The 23,110-nt window shown below is 27.1% G+C and overlaps 1 protein-coding gene across 2 annotated transcripts in view; it reads left to right on the plus strand.

Moving 5' to 3' along the window:
• LOC117176993 (AFG3-like protein 2) overlaps window positions 1-23,110 on the plus strand; it is a 47,742-nt gene that overhangs the window by 8,588 nt on the left and 16,044 nt on the right. Inside the window, exons 1-10 of one of the 2 annotated variants that reach the window (XM_033367435.1) lie at window positions 1,769-1,968; window positions 2,442-2,565; window positions 6,160-6,475; window positions 6,552-6,645; window positions 9,951-10,113; window positions 10,178-10,313; window positions 10,390-10,508; window positions 14,862-15,137; window positions 18,399-18,626; window positions 18,706-18,932. In XM_033367435.1, the coding sequence (XP_033223326.1) occupies window positions 1,882-1,968; window positions 2,442-2,565; window positions 6,160-6,475; window positions 6,552-6,645; window positions 9,951-10,113; window positions 10,178-10,313; window positions 10,390-10,508; window positions 14,862-15,137; window positions 18,399-18,626; window positions 18,706-18,932 (1,770 nt within the window). In that variant the 5' untranslated portion in view covers window positions 1,769-1,881. Of the gene's footprint in view, window positions 1-1,768; window positions 1,969-2,441; window positions 2,566-6,159; window positions 6,476-6,551; window positions 6,646-9,950; window positions 10,114-10,177; window positions 10,314-10,389; window positions 10,509-14,861; window positions 15,138-18,398; window positions 18,627-18,705; window positions 18,933-23,110 lie in introns of those variants that run through there. The other variant, XM_033367436.1, reaches the window with a different exon arrangement.

Genomic DNA, 23,110 nt, shown 5'->3' on the forward strand with positions numbered 1-23,110 from the left:
AATTAAGTCAACCAAAATATTTGAACTTAATGTAATTTTCTAATTTATATTTGCGTTCACAACCTAATTACAAAAAAGAACATTCTTTTAATTTCATGACATTTTTGAAATTAAATAAACTAGTTTTAATTGACTAAGGATTCACTCTTAACTATGAAGCTGTTAAAAAATAAATACAAAACTTTAAATATACAAAAATAAAAAAAGGATTTGGAGGTTGTTTTCTTTTTCATCCATCTTTTTCAATTTGAATGGAAACATTTAAGAATGTGCTGTCCAAATTACACATTTTCACTTCAACCACCAACTAACTTCACTTCGTTAAGGGCTAGGGAGAAAAAATGGACCAAATGCATGGGACTTTGTACATTCAATGAAATAATAAAATGATATTAATTATTATTCATTACGATGATATTACAAAAATTAAGTTTTGTCCCATGCATTTGGTCAATCTTCGACTTGGTCCATTGCTTTCCCCTCGGTAATCAACGAAGTAAAGTTAGCTCATGGTTAAAGTGCAAATACCTAATTAAATTCGGTACACTGTAAAAAGTTTCATGTAATTTTACCACAAAGATAATAGGACATAAGAATACCAGTGATTACTGTGGGAAATTTACCAAAATTAGGTAGAAATAACACGATAGTGTAAAATCGAACACAGATGGTAAAAGTTTTGCGCATGCGCAATGGCCAGCCCGGGTATTTTGAATCGCTTAATGTACGTTTTAATTAAATCGAACCATAAGAATAATAAGATATATAGATAAAAGGAGTTATGTTTTTATTAGGCAGAAAAAATTAAAGTTTTTGTTTGGTTTGCTGTTACAAAACAAATACGCATCAAACAAGGTTATGATCAGTGGGCGAAATAGGCGCATCCTAATTTATATTAACTGCTGTTTAGACAGCCGTAACCTTTAAAATTATTTTTTTTTGTAAGCATGCTAAACATGCGAACAAATTTATTTTAGTAAAACACATTGCGCTTTGCCTTTGTGATGCGCTCAACCCAGGACAATCCACGGTTTCAATTCTAAAATATATCCGAATGCCGCTAAAGTTTTGCACAATCTTGCACTGAATTTACTCGGAGACCTCGCAGGATATCAAAAGCTATCAAGCGTTCAACAGCGGAATTACAAGGATAAACGTTGTGAAATTACATTTTTATTTCAGTTACACTTTATTGTAAAATTCCCACAAAAAACACTGGTATTTTTATGTCCCATGATTGTTGTGGGAAAATCACAAGTTCATTGCAAATTTCATTCATTTATGGTCAAATTCCTTTAATGATCACTGTCAATTTACAAGAAACGTGTAATTTTCCCAGAACAATCATAGGAAAAAGTTACAGAACCAAATGTAATTTTCAGCAATATTTTCTACAGTGTATCTAACAATCAACTTTTGAATATGGTAGTTAGATCCGTGATTTTTTTTATTTTTCTGAACTTAGTCGTTAAATTTTGATTTATTATAAGTTTAATGTCTTGAATTTTAACTTCAATCATTTACTAGAAACAAAATCCTTACACCATCTTGTTAGGATACAGCATTCAAAACATTTTTCCCGTTGTCAGAAAATTGCATCAAATTGTTTAATAAACTACGCAAGTTAAAATACCGCGACTCTGTGCGCGAGGTGTACAATTTGTAGGGTATTCCTCACATTCTAGTCACTTTTCGTAAAAGTTCCTAGGTTAATTCATAAAAATTGACCTTGAGTGAGTCTAATGACATGCAAACGGAGCTTAAGAGTGCGGGAGACGAAAGAAAATGGTGCGTAGGATTAGCAGCCGGTAATTCGTGTGCCAGTGTACAAAATCGGGTATTATCACTTTTTTGTATAGTTAGAATATTAATGAATAAACTATGGCTCACCAATTGCTATCACTGGCTGGGAAAGTAGAACGATTCGTCTGTAATTCTGCACAAAAGGGACGTTTTGATTATTACCAGGTATATCAAAGTAACCTTTCATAACCTCAAATTTCAAATTGTGATATAACTCATATCTGTAATCACTACTAAAATATTAAATAATGCGTGAAAATTCATGAGTTTTTTGAGAGTCTACCTTTAATTCTCGGCCCTCTTCCTACTTTCCTTTTTCTGTATTAATTTCTGTGTTTAATTCACGACATGTGATTGCTTTTATTCTTCTGCTTTTGACACGGTGCGTTCAATAGATTGAAATATTTATTGGAAATTTACATGTATCTATCATTTTTAGAGAGATATTATCGTATTGAAATTAAGGCATTTTATTACATTTAAAATTAATTCTTTTTAAATTAAATAATATTGTATAAATTATATAGAAACATGCTCAATAATTATGTAATACTTGTGTACAGTTGAGTCAGATGCTTTTCTAAATGTGTATTTCTTGAATTTTGTTTATTTGATTCATTTGCTTGTATTTCTTTCAGTTATGGAGACAGTTGTCGATGCTAAATAATGGCACACGATTATCCGCTATTGAACATTTGCAACAGAAGTGGCAGTTGTATTGTGACAGACCTCAGAAAGGACTTGAATTCTTCTTTAGATCAGGTAAGCTATTTTGTTTATTTTTAAGTTCAAATGCCATTTGTTTGAACCAGTGTCGGGTAAACTACTTTTTTTCGAGTAATTAATTACAATTACTAGGTAAAGTAACTTGAAGTTACTTTTTTCGCTTCCTTTATTTTATAATTTAGAAAACCCAATCACTAAAATGCTAATTTATAAGAATTTAATTGAAAAAATAGGGTTTAGCTAAGATAAATAAAAAAATACTCAATATATTTCCGCAAGTGAACAACAATATATATTTAGAATTGAGTTTTGTTTTTTGGTATTTTTCGGTAGGATCTCCAGAATGACTTGTTTTATTGACTTTATTTTCATTAGCCATTGCAAATGAGTTTCCATATTGAATTTGAAGTTAAAATTACAACTCTCGTATATAATTCTAGCAATTCTATTTCCCCGTTTCTTGGAACAATGCAAATCATAACTTTCTACTGATAAATAGTTGGAAATACTATTTGGTTGACTGTAGGAAAGAATTTTTGTAATTGTTATACTTCAAAATTTGTTTGATTAAATTCAGTAAAATTTCATTTATTTTCAGTCAGATTTATTTGGGTAACAATTCAATTTGAAACCCTTAGAATTCCTAATATTTCAAGTAAAAATATTGCATTTTCAACCAAATACATGACTTTTTAACCAAATAATTTAATTTTCATACCGAAAATATTAATTTGCATTAAAAAGGTAAATTTCAACCAAATAGTCGAACTTGTTACCATTTTCAAACATGAAAGATAAATTTTCAACAAAAAAGATAAATTTCGAAAAAAAACAGTTAATTTTTAAGCAAATTGTTGTATTTTCTACCTCACTAAATATTTAATTTAAAACAAAATAGTTAAATTTTCAATCAAACGGATGAATTTTCAACCATACATCTAAATTCTTAACAAAGTAGTCCAACTTACTACCAAAATAGTTGAATTTTTAATAAGATATATGAATTTTCAACCAAGTAGTCGAATTTTCAACCAAAACAGATAAATTATCAACAAAAGATATAATAGTTATTATTATTTCAACCAACAAATATTTTAATTTAAAATTAATCACAGTTTAATTGAACCAGAAAAGATTTTTGAAAGGAAAAGGTCGAATTTTTAACCAAGAAAGAAAAAAATATCCACTAAATTGTTGAATTTTCAAGCTAAGGAGACCAACTTTCGACAAAACTGTTGAATTTCAAAACGTAAATATGAATATTCCACAAAAAGGTACTTTTAACCGAATAGTTTAACTGTCACCAAAATAGTTAAATTTTAAAGAAAATACCTACATTTTCAACCAGAACAGATAAATTCGAAATGAAATTTATAATACATAGCTGAAATAATTTCAACCAATTTTTCAATTTTTTCTTCATTTTATGTGCGTGTAAAATTAACTTAGAAGGCCATACAATTTCGGGGTAAGAAACAAAGTTAATCGAAGTTGTTATTGGTTATAAATAATATTTGAACTTTCAAATTTTGCTCCGTGAAAATGCACCTTAAAGTTTTAAAAAATCTTACTGTTTTTGAAAATTTAAATAAATTAAAAATTAAAAGCATTTGAAATTGAGAATTTTTGATAACAAATACTTTTAAGATGATTGACTTCCAACATAAATTATGATTTTTACATTTGATCTGTAGTTAGAGTATTAAAAATTAAACAATAATTTATTTCCTAGGACGATTTTGAATCTCTTCAAAATTAAACAATTCGCTTTAATTAATTTCTAAATCCTATTTAATTGTTTTAGTTTAAATATTATATGTTTGACCCATTCAATTTGAAACTTTTTCTTTCTGAAAAAGACATTTTTTCATATTTAGCCGTGTTTGGCTGCTCATATGAAGTGAAGAGTCATAATTCAAATATTTAAAATAAACAATTGAAAACTGTATTTGTTGAAAAATAAAGCCTTGAATCGCTAAAATTTCAGAGCTAAATTTAAACTCTAAATTTTACAATTTGAATTATTCTGCTTTTAAAGTTTTGTATTTGTAAGTGAAATTGTTGAATTCCGATGTAAAAGTGACATTTCAAAAATGATTCATTTAGGAACAATTCGAGTAAGTTTAAGGTATATTTAGAAGCAGTAGAATAAAAAAGTGTTGTTAATATTAATATCTGAAAGATTCCTGGGAAAGTTTTATTTGATTTTTTATTTATTGTTTATGTAAATTTAAAAGAATATTAAAAATCATTTTAAAAAAATGTTGCTATATAAATGTTGCTGATAAAAAACAATTGAACTTTTAATTTAAAAAGTGTTCAGTTAAAAAAAATGTAATCTTTTAATTTTTCTAATTTAAAGTTGGTTACAAAAAATTATATATTTTGAAAATTTGTTGATTCATTCTACAATTTAGAGAATTGAAAGTGATGCCTGAATTTATATGTTTTAAAATATTTCTAATTTTACAATTCATAAATGTATAAAAAATATTATTTTGCAGTTTAAAAGCATTTAATTTAAAATTGTTATATCGAAAAGTTTGAATGACCGTGACTTAACTTGTCGAACACAATTGTAAAAAAAGCCTTTAAACGAGTGAAGTATGAAAAATTGATGTCAAGATTTAAATCTCCATGACATTGTTAGAACCATTTTCTGAAATTGGAAATATACGTGTTACTTAATTTCCTCTAAAAACATAATAATTATTTCGTTGCTGAGCAATTCTGGGACTTGAATTATAGAATCAGGAGTATTTTTGGAATAGAAGAATTTTTTATTATTGTTAAAATATTTCGTTTCAGTGACGAACTTTTTGAAAACGTATTTTGATTAAAAGAATAAGAAATTCCATTAAATTTTTGTGATTTTGTAAAATAAAAACGGTTTGCAGGTTATGCATGTTTTTTTTTTTTATAAAATAACATAAATTGAAATATATTTTCTAAGTTTGAAAACATGTAAAATAAAATAATAAAAAACTACGAGTTTTGGGGATTTTAAATTATTGGTAACATTGGTATTGGTAACATTTGAAGAAAGTATTGGTAATATTAACGTGTTACTTTTGACTGGTAACGTGTCAAATACTGAATTGTTTGAAGTTTATTCTTCAAATTAAAAAGATCTGACCTGTACATTTACTACCATGTAAGGTTATTGAAACTTTGTTTCTGCATTCAATGATAATTTAATTTATATGATCAATATTGGATAATTTAGATCAAAATATAATTCACTAAAATTGTTTGTAAATATATTTTTACATTAAATAATGAGTCATTGATTATAAATTTTTATTTAGGATCAATTTGCGTTTTACTATCCAGCAAAGTACTTCTCATCATAAAACTGAACTTGATCGAACTTTTACTGAAACACGTTTTCCATACATTTTGTGCTGTGTCCTTTCGATTTTAATTATTAGACAAATAATGCAAATAGAAATAAATAAAGTGAATGAAGTATCAAATAAAATATTCATATACATACTATTAAATAAAATATTAATGCAAAGCATTAAACTGTAGAAGATTTTTTTTTGAATCCATGCTACTTTCGAAAATTCTAAACCAAACGGAAAAGAATCTCTTGCTTACTTCTCTAAAATTATTTGGCATTCTCAGGTGGGAAGAGACAGAATCTTAATTGTAGTGGAAAAAATGCGAAAGAAGCCGAAAAGAAAGCGGAAAATCAGCCGGGATCGAAAGGAACTCAACAGCAGTCCCATCCACCTCCAAAAAGTTCCTCACCTGGTGGACCCAAGAAGGACGATCCATTTTCCTTTGGGCTTTCAGGATTCGGAGGAGGAGGTAAATCGTTCAACGAGGGTGACAAAAAATGGCTTCTTCTTGGAATTGGAGGAGGCATTTGTGGTATTGTAATGCTCATGGCCTCGAGCTCAATGCAAAGGGAAATTACGTGGAGGGATTTTGTGAATAGGTAAACGATACAGTCTATCAAGTATTTGAAATATTCTAATATTTTGTTTACTTAATGAAAATTAAATTTATTTCAGTTATTTGAACAAAGGTATAGTGGATAAATTAGAAGTTGTTAATAAAAAATGGGTCCGCGTTCGACTCGTGCCCGGTGCCTCAGCTGATGGCTCAGTAAGTTTTTTTAACAATTTATTCATAATTTTACAGTGGTGTAGTCGATCCGTAGGGGGCCCTGGCACCGCCACGGGACTTTTTGGAGGGCCTGATGGCGCCAAGACAGTTTCTTGTCACACGGAAAATTTTTACACTTATGGGCCATCCATAAATTTCGTTACCAATTTTGGGCTTTTTAAAATGATGTAGTTAACATATTAAATTTATTATGAAACACTTAAAATTACTAAGATTTCGAGCCCAAAATATATTGCATTTTCAACAAAATAGTTTAATTTTCAACCAAAAAAGATGTTCTACCGAAATAGATGATTTTTCAGCAGAAAAAAGTGAAGTAAAAAAAATAATTTTCAACCAAACAGTTGCATTAACAACCACACAGATGAAATTTCCCGTGAAGAAGACGAGTTTTACCAAAAATAGTTAAAGATTTAACCAATTAGTAAAATTTTCAAGCCAAAAAGACAAGTTTTTTCGAAATCAATTGAATTTGTAACAAAAAAAAAGTTATTAATACAAAAGGATGAATTTTTAACAACATTTTTCAATATTCGACTAAAAATTATTTGAATTTTTCAAAAATAAGAAAATTTTTAACATAATGGTTGGAATTCTAACCAAATAGTTGAATTTGCAATGAAATGTTGGAATTTTCAAATAAAAAATATTAAAATTCAATGAAATATTTGACTTTTCAAGAGAAAAAGGCACATTTCTCAGAAGACAGCTGAATTTTGTTAAAAGTAGTCAATTTAAATCAGAAAGATGACTTTTCTACCATGAAAAAATAAGTTTTTAACAAAAGATTAAAGATATAAGCTAAAAGTCGAATTTATTAGGAAATAGTGGACTTTTACACCGGAAAAGAAGAATTTTTAACAAGATAGTTGAATTCTCAACCAAAAAGTTAAACTTTCAACAAACATGAATCATTTTCTACTCAAAAGACGACTTTTTTTAACAAAATATGTGAATTTCCTACCAAATAGTTGAAGTTTCAACCAAAATTTTAATTTTAACAGACAAGATTAATTTACTCCCGAGAAAGACTTTTGAACAAAACACATGAATCTTCTACCAAATAGTTGAATTTTTATCTTACGCAATATACAGTATGCAGTTAAAAAAATGGAAGTCACATTTTTAGATAAAAACGTTGATAAGAAAATAACTTTGAACAAAAAAAATGAACTTTCAAGAACATTGTTAAATTTTCATGCAAAAAGAAAAATTTTCGACCAAGAAGATTAATTTTCTACCAAAAAGATGAATTTTTGATAAAATACATGAATTTTCAATTAAATTATTTAATTTTAAAGCCAAAAAGACGAGTTATCTACAAACAGTTGAATTTTCAACCCAAAAATATAATTTTTACACCAAAAGTTTAATTAAAAAAAAAAATAGTTTATTTAACTCTAACAAAATAGTTGAATTAAAAAAAAAAATACTTTTAATGAAATAGTTGAATTTCCGATTAAATGGTTTAATTTTCAGCATACAAACATACATTTTGAATCAGATGGTCGAATTTTCAAACAAAAAAGATTAAAATTCAATGAAATATCTACATTTTCAAAACAAAAAGACACCATTTTTAGAAGGCAGAAACGAAAGAGTAAAATTTGTAAGACAATTACACACAATTACACCTCGCGCTTCGCGCTCGGATATTTATTCTTTACATTTGGGATGCTTGAATAAAACTTTATCAAAAAGATCTCTTTCAGATGGCAGTATTTATATGCGTCTTCATATTCTGAATTGTCTACTTAATTAAGTATAGTCAAAGATTAAGTTCCTCAAAGCTCTGTAGGCTTTGAGGTACACATTCTCATCGTGACACTCACGCTGCGCGCTCGATTTCCGACAGACATTTGTAAACAGGTTTTGTTGGATTTTTTCTCGTAACTTTCGTCGGTTTTCCACACATTTTTTCTTTATTTTACTTTTTTTCAATGCTATTTTTTACAAATAAAACAAAAAGTACGCGTCCTATCAAGAAGTGATTATTAACGAAATTTTAGATCTTTTTTGGGATAACAATTTTTGTTAATTCATCTTTTTTCGTATCCCATATAGTTTGTCCACAAAATGTAATTTTTTATTTTTCATTTTTTGTGCAATCAAAATGTGAATTTTCGATTGTCGAAGAAAATCCACAAATTTGTTATGATAATCTTGTAGGGCTTTCAAAAAGAAATGTTTTTCTTCTCTTGAATTTTTTTTATATCGTGCGTTTTTTAACTTTAAATTTTAAAATTCAGAAAAAAGTGGTCTCAAACATATTCAAAATGCGCTTACTTTTTGAATTTTTACTAAAAATGGCTAGTTTGCGAACTCGTCCTTTCTTTTAGGACCTAAAAAAGTGTGCTAAAGGTGGATTTGATTCGATCATTTTTTCGAGAGTTATCGTGTTTACGGACGGATGGCCGGACGGACAGACGCCATCGTGAAAACCTGATTTTTGGATTCAGGGGGTCTCGAAACGTGGAGATCCGCTGAAAAACTGTATGTCAAATTTCCGACAATTCTATTACTTTCTCAGTCATAAATGACGAGAATGTAAAAAGACGAATTTATAACTTATCCAATATACAGAATAAAGTTTTAACCTAACATGGAATAGTTAAATTTTCAGATAAAAAAAAAATTAACAAAAAAATGAATTTTCAACAAAGATGTTAAATTTTAAACTAAAAAGATAAATTTTCGACCAAGAAGATTTATTTTCTACCAAGGTAGATGCATTTGGAACACAATTACATACATTTTCACAAAACTATTTATTTTAAAGGCAAATAGACGAATTATTTACAAAAAAAGTTGAATTTTCAACCTAAAAATATATCTTTTTAAAGAAAAAAGTTGAATTTAAAACTTAAATTATAAATCCTAAATACAATTTTTTTTACAAATTAGTTCAACTATAAGTCAAATAATCGACTTTTCATCCAAAAACGACGAATTATCAAGGAATCATGTAACTGCTGATATTTAACCAAACAATTGTATTTTTAACCAAAAAGGATTTCAACGAAAGAATTAAATTCTCAGCCGAATAATATAATTTTCTACCAAACGAGATGACTTTCGAATCAAAAATATAATTATATTATTTTTCAATCAAAAAATTAACTTTGACCAAAAAATAGTTGAATTTTCTTATTGGGCTTAAATTGTAAATTTTATTCAGCTGGTAATATAGTTTATGGAAAGTACCTTCCAGGCAACTTTTTAGTTTAGGACTACGCCACTGTATATTTATTAAAGTTTTGAACGAATTTTGATTTGATCAACAGTCGCTGTGGTTTAACATCGGTAGTGCCGATACTTTCGAGAGAAATTTGGAGAACGCTCAGCTTGAAATGAACATAGAACCCCAGAATCACATCCCTGTTGTATATAAAACTGAATTAGAACTTGCGCAGATAGCCGGATATTTACCAACACTCGCACTTTTAGGTTTGTTTATTAGAAATGCAAGAATATTCCATTAATCTTTAAATTCTCGTCATTTCTGTTTTAGGATTTTTACTCTATGGACTTAGTCGATCCGCTCAAATGATGGGTGGCAAAGGCGGCCGAAAGGGTGGACTGTTCGGTGGAGTTATGGAATCAACTGCCAAATTAATAAACACCAAAGACATTGGAGTCCGTTTCAAGTAAGAATTGATTTTTTAATTGAATATCGATCCAAGTTTTTTGATACATTTTTAATGTTTAATTACATTTTTGCAGGGATGTTGCTGGCTGCGAAGAAGCTAAAATCGAAATCATGGAGTTTGTGAATTTCCTCAAAAACCCTCAACAGTACATGGATCTTGGTGCTAAAATCCCCAAAGGAGCAATGTTAACAGGTAATTAAAAATATATATATTAAAAAATAATAAATCTGAATGGATGGAAATCATAAAGTTGCGTTATTTAATGTTTAATAGAAAGAATTTCAGTTATAATTGTAATTTCATTATTAATTTTTTTTATAATACTAGTAAACAAATGCGAGCTACGCGCGCGATTATTTTGTAGTTGCGTTTCAGATAGTTATTAAATTAAAATGTAAAATTAATAGCATCATAAAATAATAGAAAAGCCAGAAAAATATTTTTGATTATTGATGTTTTAACTTTAGAATTATGTAATATAATAAATAATATAACTAAAATATTGTGCACGTTATGCGCGCACTATTCGTCCTTCCTTAAGAGGAAGGAAGTTGGTTCACTTCCAATTTTTTGTTATAGATTTTACAAAATATCTTATATTATTTGAGAACGTTGTTTATGATTGACAAAAGTTTCTTTATTACAGCGAGGAAATTAAAGTAAATTCAATATGAATGGTACCATCTTTTCATTTAGTTACAATTCTTTAAAGTTAGCAGATTATTTTTCTCATAAACAAAACATGACTTGCCGCATGTGTTATAATCCAACAATTTACTTTTAATATGAATTCATAATCAAGGTAGAGTTAAATTCGACTGTTTGAATTTGATTCGAATTTTGTATAAGATTGCATCTACTACGTTTTCTTCCATTTATATTTGACGTAGACATAAGTAACTTTATTGTTAAATAATAGTTATAATTCTATTAGAATTTAAGAAATTTAAATGAGATTAAAATCGAATTTAAAATCCTATTAAACGTTCAATCATCAATTTAAGGTGCAGACTCCCTGAAAATAATACCAAGAATCCAACGACTAAATTTAGACAGCCTCCACAAAATGTTTCTTTTGCAATTTGAAAAAAGATAACAAAATTTCTAAAAAAGAAAAGAAATTTTTTGTTGACAAAAATAAAAGAGATTCTCTTCTTATTTTTTTTCGTCCTGTTTATTTTATTATAAAACAAATTTTTATGAAAATACCAATGTTTCGGCACCCATACATCAGATAAATTTTTATCTTTTTTCAAATTGCAATAGGAACTTTTTGTGATGGTTGTCCAAATTTGGTCGTTGAATTCTTGGTCTTATCTTCAGGAATTCTGCAAATTATAATGGTATTATTACAATAAATGAAAAATAATTATTTTTGTATATATTTATCTTGATCTTGTTATGTATGACAAATTTCACTTCCAAACTTGATACTTTAGGGGTTTTCCATTTTTTAAAAAACAAATACGTCTTAGAAAGAAAACTGAAAAAATCTGGAATTTACAGGGTATTTAAATAAGTTCTTGTTCTAATCATCCTGTCAATTTCAAGTTGGTTCCTGGATTTTTCGCTTAATATAACAGTTTGTTTAAATTTTCAAGATTATCTCTAGTCGCGAATAGTCACTGAAAAACTTTTTTTGGTGCAAAATTTAAATAGTTGAAAATTGTGGAAAATTTCCATATTTTGTTGACATTTTTGTTTGTTGTAAATTGATTTTTTTTACTGAAAATGTAACTGTTCCATGTTTATTGGGGCATTTATCTTCTTCAGTTGAAAATTCAATTATTTGTTGAAAATGTATGTCGTTTGTTTAAATGTTTTCTTTTGTGTTATAATATTAATCTTCTTGGCGTCTAAATGACCTTTTTGGTTACAACTTGATTTCTTTGGGTAAAAAATTAACCGTTAGGTTGAAAGTTACTTAACAAATTGGTGAAAAATTCATTTATTTTGTTTAAAAATAACCTGTACCTAATCCAATATTTTTAGAAGATTCTAAATCTTGTTCAAATTATGTATTTTTGTTTGGTAATACGAATTTTCGATGTAAAGCTACAATGTATCCTAAAATTATTAGAAAATATTCAATCTTCTGTGAAATATAGGGATTTTTTAATAATAATGTTAATTTCCGGTGAAACGGCATTAATCAAGTCCGAAATAGCTAAAGTTTGTAAATTCCATTATTTTAAACAAAACTCATTAGATTATAGTTTAATTATATTTTGTTTTAAATTACTAATTTTAGATGAAACGCATTTACAAAAACTGTAAAAAACGTTTGAAATCTAATAATTTTATGATAAAGCGGTATTATGAAAAATGAATGAATTAATTTAAAAATTAAAAATATCATTAAAACTGTATTAAAAATTCCCGACGAAAAATATAGTATTTTTGTGTAAAACGCTAATATAACTTAAAGTTCTTTATAAGTTGTGAATCTTCTTCTAATGCAATTTAACAAAATATTTAAAATATCAATTTCCCACGAAGAACATTAAAATAATCTAAAATTGTTAAAAGATTAGGAATTTCCTTCAAATTATAATGATGTTTGTTTAAAAGTAAAAATTTCCAGTGTAAAATACGAACATAACCTAAAATTGTTCAGAATTCTAAATCTTCTGAAATCGTTCAAAAATTGCAAATCTTGTTCGAACTATGAGGATTTTTATTTTAAAATACAATATTTTGATGTAAACCACTGATATTATTTTTAATTCTTTATCAGTTTTGAGTCTTCTTCAAATGTAATTTAAAAAAATTTAAATACCAATTTCCAACGTAAACATTAAAATAATCTGAAATTGTTAAAAGATTATTAATTTTCTTCAAATTATAATGATGTTTGTTTAAAATAAAAATTTTCAGTGTAAAACACGAACATAACCTACAATTGTTTAGAATTCTAAATCTTCTGCAATTGTTCGAAAATTGCAAATTTTGTTCGAACTATAATAATTTTTACTTTAAGGGCATGTGACACAGCTAAATATCTATATTACCGACCACAGTTTTTCAGTTCACTGAATGTTTTTTTTAACCTAAGAACTTTTTTTGTAAGTAAAATATCGAGCTGAAACTTCGGGAAATGTATTAGAATGCAATAAAGTACGTTTAGGTACTGCATTTTGGTAGAAACTTCACTGAAAATTATTTCATCTTTTTTCTGAACCTCAAAATTTTTTGAACGTTCGAACTTTTTTTATACATAAAATATCGGTCTCAAACTTTGAGAAATGCAAGAGCCGAAAGAAAACTACGTTTAAGTACAAAGCTTAATAATAAAAGATGTAAAAAAATATATTTTGACAATCAATTCCAACGGCATCAGCCGGTAACGTTGTGCACGAAAATACGAAACCGATTGAGTAAATAAATATATAAATTGATGTAGTGCCATATATTAAAAAAGTGAAATAGGCTCTTCATGGAAATTCATTTTTAAATAACTTTTTTTCTTACTATTTACTCATTTCTTCGGGGGTTTTTGAAAAAAATTAACAATTTTGATTTTTTTTCCAATAGGAAGAAATTGTTTACCAAAAGCCAAACTCATAGAAGATGTAGTTCATATTTTCGACAATTCACAAATAAATTTTAAAGATGGTCTTTTCAAGAAAATCCATTTTCAAAATTTTCAGAAAAACCGCCGCCATTTTCTCAATTTTGAAAATGTTAATTTTTTCTCGGATCATTAGATAGAGCTCAAAATTTATCACCACATGAAAGAAAATCCAACTGAATATGTATATTTGGTAAAAAAAAACTACATAATTTTGAAAAATATTTTGGCAGTTTTTATGAAATGATTTGAAATGGAATCAGTATTTTACTTTATAATACCAATTTTTGTGTGTGAAACACTAACATGATTAAAAATTGTTTAAAAGTTGTCAATTTTCTGAAAAATGTCATTTGAAACATAAAAATTAAAAATACCAATTTCCGACGAAAAACACTAACATAGTGAACATAACATAAAATGGGCAAAAGGGGGCAATCTTGATGATTTTTTTTAAAGGCTCATTTCAAGTGGGATGAAAACTAACACTATCTACAAATTTTTTTAAATTAAAATTTTCTTCGAAGCTTTATGATTTTGTATTCAAATTCCTTTAAAAAAATAGTAAATATTAGTGAAAAGCACTTTTATAAAATACGTATAATATTTGCAATAATTAATTACATTATTTTAAAGTTTTAATTTATGACTGTGTGACTACAGTTGGAAAGAAGAAAGAAGTTTTTTGCATTCTTTTATGCCGCCATACATTTAAAAAAAGTGAGTCAGGGGATAGGTGAACCCCTGAAATGTACTCACATGTATGCGAACTTATTTTGATACAAAGTAAAGTAAAAATAATTGTCTCGTATGATAGTATTTGATAAAACTCTGTAAATAAGAAAATTATCCCTTTAAACACAAACTTATAATATTCCAGGTGGACGAGTATTTTAATTTCTTGATTTTCACCCAAATATAGTGATTGATGTTTCTGAATAAGATTGAAATGTTGAAGTTCTATTATTTTTCAGGACCTCCTGGAACAGGAAAGACCTTGTTAGCAAAAGCAACAGCAGGTGAAGCGAACGTGCCTTTTATTACTGTTTCGGGTTCCGAATTCTTGGAGATGTTTGTGGGAGTCGGTCCATCAAGAGTGCGGGACATGTTTGCGATGGCAAGGAAACACGCACCTTGCATATTATTTATTGACGAAATTGACGCCGTCGGTAGGAAGCGAGGTGGAAGATCCTGGGGTGGACATTCTGAACAGGAGAACACGTTAAATCAACTTCTTGTAGAAATGGATGGTAAGATTGTCTATTTTCAGCATAGAATGGCCGCTGAATCGGAAATTAAAAACCGCATTATAGACACTATTTCACTTTTTTTCTTTAGCGATCATACTATTTTCCTATTATTTCGAGAGAAAAAAATACACACTAAATACACTATTTTCTCACAATTGTCCGCTAATAAAACTATTTCCTTACTTTTCCTTAAAAAATAGTTTTAAACTTTTTCGCTCATTTGCTATAAATGTTCTCAATGGCTGATTAGGGAAGGGGCCTCCAAAGGTAGATCCTATATCTACTAGCGATCCCAGGCCAATAGGTTGGATCTACTTAGTTTTGACCCAGAACTGTCAAAACCCTTTACCTTATTTTTTGGCGCTGGGAACCCTTAAACTCGAGAGCCTTATTTCTATTTGAAACTTCACACTAAAATTGAGAATTATGAAATAAAATAATGAATGTTTAGTTTTCGTTACTTTAATATCGTTAAGTAAAATATGCAATGCAATCTTAATTTTTTATGCTCGCAATTTAAATACACTAAAAATTATTTTGTTCATAAATAATTGAAAATTTAATTTTTAAATTAAATTAAAAAGTAGCAATGAATTCATGCGTCCTTCAGTTTCTATTACCTAATATTGAAAACATAATCAATTTAAAAATCCATAATAACAAATTTTTCAATAACAAAAGTTTAAAAAATTATTAAATGGACTTAAGTAATTGATTATATTATTATATCTAACAGATGCAAAAAATAAATAAATTACCATTTTTACGATCTGTTAATACCAATGCAAAGAATTTTCCCCCGTCAGTTGCGATAGCGTTTTTCAAAACTTTTCTATTAAAAATTAAAAATTACTTTTTATTTAAAATTTTTATTTAAATTTTTAAAAAATTTTTTCTATTTTTGACTTTTGTTCTGAAATAATTTTATTTACAGATTCTAGATTTGAAAGAAAAAGTCTTAAATTATGAATGCCTTGATTTTATTTTGACCACTTATTTTTATAATTGTTAGTATTTTTTTATTATTTAGTATTATTAATATGGAAAACATTTATTTGTGAACAATTATCGGTAATTGCTTCGTTCAAATACTTTAAGTAAAATAATTTGTATTTGAAGCTCTGCCAAGTTATACCAGAAAAAAAGGGTTTTTCGGGCCTTTCCAACTGTGATTTTTTTCAAAGGAGCCATACATTTCCTCTCAGTTTTCCGTCGGAAAAAATTGGTAGATCTTGAAAAAGGCCGAGCGAACCTGGGTCACGTCCAAAATTTAGAATTTTCAAGCCAAAAAGATGTGATTTTAACAAAAAAGCTGAGTTGCCAACCAAATATACAAATTTTCAACCAAGAAGATGAATTCTCAACAATTTACGTAAAGGTTCCATAAAAAGTTGATTTTTCTACGAAATTGAAGAATTTTGAAGCAGTTGTATTTACAGTTGCAGCTTCCACTTGAAGATATTGATTCTCACTGAAAAATGTAATATTTAAACCAAAACATATTTTAATTTTTAATAAAAAAGAGATGAATATATCAAAAAAGACGAAAAAGAAACACTTGAATGAATTTTCAAGCCGAGAATATGAATTTTCAATTAAAAATTTAATTTACAACCAATCAGTTGTATTTTCAACAAAATCATTAAATTTTCAGTTAAAAAAATACTTTTTAATAGAAAAAAAACGAATTTTCAACTAAGATTATAAATCTAATACGAAAAAATGAGCTTTTAAGAAAGTAGTTGAACTGTTATCTAAGAAGTTGAATTGTCAATCTAAAAATATGAATTTTCAACGAAAAATGTAATAGTAAATATTTAAAAAAAATATATTTTAATATAAACTAAAAAACAAATAAATTTAAACAACAAAGACGAGTTTTCGACAAAATTCTTAAATCCTTAACTAAAATAGATTAATTTTTAGACAAGAACTTGCAGTTTTAACCAAAAAAAATTGATTTTCTGTGTATAGAAAGTCAATATTTCAACTAAATACATCAATTTTCAACCTAATTGTTAAATTTTCTACCAAATTGTTCAATTTCGACTCGCAAATACAAATTTTCTACAAAACATTTTAATTTTTATTTAAAAAAATAATTTTTAAACAAATAAAACACGAATTATGAACTAAAATTATAAATCTTTAACCCAAAAAATGAACTTTTAAGAAAGTAGTTCAACCTTCAATCGCGGAATTAATATTTTAATTAAAATTTTTTAAAATCAGTTGGTGTTAACTAACAAAGACGAATTTTTAATAAAATACTTGAATCCTCGACTAAAACAGATTCATTTTCAAGAAAACACTTGCATTTTTAACCAAAAAATTTATTTGCAAAAAATACATCAATTTTCAGTTAAGTAGTTAAATTTCCTACAATACTCTTTAAATTTCACCCCAGAAATGTGACTTGAAAAAAGTTAATTTTGAACTAAAGCCGATTAATCTTCAGCCAGACAGTTGAATTTTTAACAAAAAAAAATTAAGTTTCTACAGAAAGGGATTTTCAATGGATTTTCAATTTAAAAAAAAATATATATTAGTCAACAAAGAAATCAAATTTCAAACATTGTTTAAATCAAACCAAAGACATTTTTTTTAAATGTTCAGTTTTAAAGGAAGTTTATAATCGTTTAATTTTGAATGTTTATATTTTTAAATGATTTTCTTTTGAACGTTTCGGAAGTATATCCTATTTTTTAAAAAAAGATTTATAATGAATAGTTCAGCGAAAAGGAGAGCATGAACGTATTTTTTTACGATTCTAATTTAAAATATTTCAATTTTGCATATTTGGACTATGAAATGTTAAATTTGTCAAATTTTCAAATTTAAAATTTTTCAGTTTTGAATATTCTAATTTTAAAACGGCTTTATTAGCCAGTCCTAAAATAAAATTATTCCATTTTAAATCAATTAATTTCAAACTTACACTTTTTAGGTTTCTAATTTTAATTTAAAGATTATTGAAAGCCTAATTGTTGAATTTTAAATGTTACCATTTTTTGTTTGAAATGTTTCAAATACAGAAGAGTTTCACATTGATTATTTTAAATTGAATTTCAGTTTTTATTGCTTCATGTATAACAAAATCGGTTTAAAAGCTTTAATCAAAATTTGTATAGACTGGTAAAATGTTGGTAAACCTGGAAATAACAAGAGTTTTTTTTTCATTTTGGCGGCTTTTCTGAAACTTTATTATCAGTTTAATATCAAATATTAAAAAATATTTCACGTAAATTATTACTTAACTAGGTTTCAACACGACAACAAACGTAGTCGTCTTGGCTGCCACTAACAGAGTAGATGTTTTGGACAAGGCTCTGTTACGACCTGGTAGATTTGATAGGCAAATTTTCGTCCCTGCTCCTGATATCAAGGGCCGTGCTTCGATCTTCAAAGTTCACTTACAGCCTTTAAAAACTTCGTTGGATAAAAATGAGTTGGCCAGGAAAATGGCATCTCTCACGCCTGGGTTCACAGGTAAATTTTCATTTACATCGTGTACATAATTCAATGGTAACAGTTTGAATCACTTTTGAAAGAAAATAATTATCTTCAGGTGCCGATATTGCCAATGTTTGTAACGAAGCGGCTTTGATAGCCGCGAGGGACATGAAGACTGAAATTGAGCAAAAGAATTTCGAGCAGGCAATTGAACGAGTCGTAGCTGGAATGGAAAAGAAGTCGCGTGTTTTACAGCCCGAAGAAAAGAAGACGGTGGCTTATCACGAAGCAGGCCACGCAGTTGTTGGCTGGTTCCTCGAACACGCGGATCCCCTGTTAAAGGTTGTTTTTTTGTTAAATTTCTTTGGATTCAAGCTTCTCAATTCTTTTTCATGCTTTTTAGTTCTTTTAAGTTCTTTGAATTCCTCTAACTTTTAGAATTCCCTTAATTCAGTATTTTAGAAAAGTGGTGAAAAAGTATGAACTTATTAGTATTTTATAAATTGCTTCTTTTCAGCCCATTCCAGGTATCTAAAATCTCTACCAGAATGAAAGGGTATAACATTCGCTGTAAAACTAAACAAAATCAAATGTTCTATCTCTTAACTCTTTGTTGCACATATTTTTCTGTTTAGTGTATTTATTTGAACATTCTTACTCGGGGGTTTTTGGGGTGGCTGATTACGAATCTGAAATCAGAATTTTGAAATTTTCAATTCAAGATGGCGGATAAATAAATGCCTACATTATTGAAATTAAAGCATTCAAAATCTCATCTACGATTTCGTAAATTTACATATCAGTGTAAACTAAATTTGATCGACTAATTTTTATTTTTATTTAGTAACTTCAAATTCGTAATCAGCTTCTCGAAAAACCCCGATTATAGATTTTCAAGCTTCCTATATTTTTTTCAATATTTTGGAACCGCCATCTTCAATCCACAATCTTCAACTTGAATATTTCCAAATTCTGAATTCAGATTCGTAATCAGCGATCCCAAAAAAACCCAAATAGAGGCTTTTAGTTTATTATGCTGATTAGATTCTTGAAAATGGATTTTAACTAAGCGTTAAAACAGGGTGGCCGCTGGACCGGGAATCCGGGTATTTTATAAGACCGAGAAAAATCGGGAAATGACAGTGAATTTATTTTTAATCGGGAATTTTACAAAGTTTTAGGAAAAAAGTGGTTTGATTTCAACAATTTAAAAAAATAATTTAGTTGAATTTTTATCTTTTTCAATTATGGTATCATTCAATTTATAATGCGTAATTTAAAAATCTTTTGCCTGCAAATGTTCAACTAGGAATCAGTTTAAAATTTGAGAATTTCCAGTTCATCACATTAAAAATTAAACTGCTTTAATTGGAAAGCATTAGTATTTAAACAAATGTAAACGCTCAATTTAAACTTTATAACGATTTTCAATTTCAAAAAACTTTGAAATAATATATTCATAATTGTAAAGGCTTTTATCGAATTAAAAACATTCTTTTAGTCTAAAATTAGAAAATTTTATAATAATTAAGAAACATAGCACTTTCCTGATATTTAGAAATATTTTATTGTCCATCTAAAATCAGTAACTGTAAATCAAATATTCAAAACTGAACAAAAAACTAAACTTAGAATGTTACAATTTTAATTTTTAAATTTGAACAAATTTAATTTACAAGTAAAAATGTTGAATTTGGATGTATAATTGTATAATAAATAAGTTGAAGAGATATAGAGACAGTCTGAAAAGATTCAAAATTAATTAAAAATTTGAAATTATTTCATATAATTTAAACGAACGGTTTACGTATATCGATGAAATACGGCTATTCGTACCGAAACTTCGGTGCAAAAAGCCCACTACCTAATTTAAAACAAAATGTAGATTTTTACAGATTTCTAATAAAAAATGTAGAAGCTTTTTGAGAATTATGAAAGGCTTCAAAAGAATAAAAACATTTTCTTAGAGTACCTAGGAAAATTGAAATAACTTTTTATTTTTAAAAATTAATTTCAAGAGAATACTTAAAGAGGTATAAAAAGGTTTCCAAATTTGTCAAAAATGAATCCGGAAGATTGGAAGGAAATACTTTTAATTTTGCAGAATTAAAAAAAAATTGGGAATAATCCGAATCATTGCAAAAGATGTTTAGGAGTTCTTTAAAACATTAGAGAATAACTTAAAATTTGAATTAATGTAAAACAAGATGTAGATGTTTCAAAATTTCGAAGCTTTCTACGGATTTTTAAACTATTTAAAATGAAAATAACTCTTAATTTAAGAAGTGTTCAGTTTATAACGAAAATGTAATCCTTAAATTTTTAATATTTCTAGCTTAAAATTACTTAAAATGATTTGCAGCTCAGTTCTCATTACTTCAAATGGAAAATCTTTTAGCTTTAGATTCAGAATTTTTTAATTGAATTGACAGTTAAGAAGAATGTAGTTCTTGGGAAATAAATCATTCCGTAGGAACCGCTAGTGAAAGTTACCAGTAAATAAATTAAAATCTTTTCAATTTTGAGCAGATCCAAAAAAAACTCTGGCTGTTATAGCACCGAAATTATGTACTTTGGCAAATGACCCTTTTTTATGAACCTTATGAAATTTTATTGAACTTCTATTACATGGTTCACAGTCTGTCCTCTATTTCCCTGCGTTTTCTATTTTCCTCCTATTCTTACAATATTTCCCCCTTTTTAATCATGCGATTTTTGGAAACACATTACGACTAAAAAATTATTATATTCAAAGCTAGAATCTGCTACCACGTGAAGTAAACATTTTTAAAATTTAAAACTATAGAAAAGTTTAAATATTTTGGCTTGAAAATGTTTTAATTAGAATCATTTAAAATTAAAGTGTTCGTAATAAGAAAATTCGAAAGATTTTAAAAACGTAACTGCTTAAAATTGAACACTATTTTACTCTAGAAGAAAAGCTAGACGATTCTTGAACTGAAACATTTATAATTTATGATTTTAAATTGTAATCACGCAATTTTAAAATATAAATGAAGATAATATATTCTACGGAATTGAACAAAAAATTTTTTTAATAATTTCATTCCACAATTCTAATTAAAATGGTTTAATTTGTAAATTCGATAAAAATTCAAAAAGTTATAGGATCGTCAAAATTTTCAAAAAGTATCAAAAATAATTTTTTTTTAAACACATTAAATAAGAAACAGCTTTCAATAGTTCGGCCATTTTTTTGTATATTATAATATTTAAGTGATCGAAAGATTTATCAAAATGTAAACAAACTTTCTCTTACTTTTTTTTTAAATGTAGAAACCTAAACTTTTCTTTAAGACTTTAAGTTTATTTGATAAATATCCATAATTGCTTTACTTCCAAAAAATTGAATAGATAGTTTTTTTACTGCTAAGACAATTTCAAATTAATATATTTGAAAATTAAACAATTTTGCTTTTGTAATACTGGACAATTTCCAGACGGTTTAAATTCACCAAATTCTTAATCATCAATTGTACATATCACTTTTTCAAATATGAACCATTTTTAATTCAAGATTTTGAAAAATTACTATTTAAAATGTAACAATATGTGAGTAACAATATTTAAGTAAACAGTCCAGATTTCAAGGTACGTATAAAATATTGTTATCCATGACAATATTAAAATGTCGAATGTACGAGTTTTTTAAAACATATCTTACTAACTAGAATGAATAATTTCTTGAACTATTTAATTCTTTAAAAAAATGTTTAGAACTTTTCTTATTTAAAATTGGAATATAATAGATTTTCACATAGTTTATGTTTTTAGCATTAGAAAAAAAATCCATAAAGGTGAACGCGCGCCTGCAGTTTATTATTTAAACCGTTTTTTTTAGATAAATTTAGTAAATAATTTAAATTGACTTGATTTTTATGGAATTTGAAATGATTTCTACATATTTTAATGAAGTGTTCGATTTAAAAAGATTTCAAGGAATTTGAACGAATTTCTAGAGAACTAAGGGAATAAATTAAATTTTGTTTCAAGCGATATGTAGGACACAGAAAAATTTCAAATGATTTTAAATATTTTAAGTTACTTAAAAATATTCCAAAGAATCTCAAGATATTTCGTTTCAAAAAATTTTAGAACTCTTAATATTTGCAAATGTGTATTGTTGTGAATTTTTTAATAGTTTGTTTTCAATATTATAAAAAAAATCCTGGGACGTGAATACATGGATCGCACGCTTGCGTTTGCTGCTAGCGTAATTTTTTTAGACGCACAATCTTTAACAATATTTAATTTCCGTTATTTAAGATTGTGTTTACCAATTTCTATAAGACTTTAAAAGTATTATTTGTAGTAAGGATGAAAAAACAAGTCTTGGATAATATTTAATTATACTTATAAGAATCACAATTTCATTATCAATGACGAAATTTGTCGAAGAGGAAATATTCTTGATTATGAGAACGCTTTAAAAATCTAAAAATTGTTAATTTAAAAAATGTTATGTTTTCTCGGATTTACAACGGCACCGAATTTAACAA

The sequence above is a fragment of the Belonocnema kinseyi genome, chromosome 7 (genome assembly GCF_010883055.1).
Source record: "Belonocnema kinseyi isolate 2016_QV_RU_SX_M_011 chromosome 7, B_treatae_v1, whole genome shotgun sequence".
Taxonomy (NCBI): Eukaryota; Metazoa; Arthropoda; class Insecta; order Hymenoptera; family Cynipidae; genus Belonocnema; species Belonocnema kinseyi.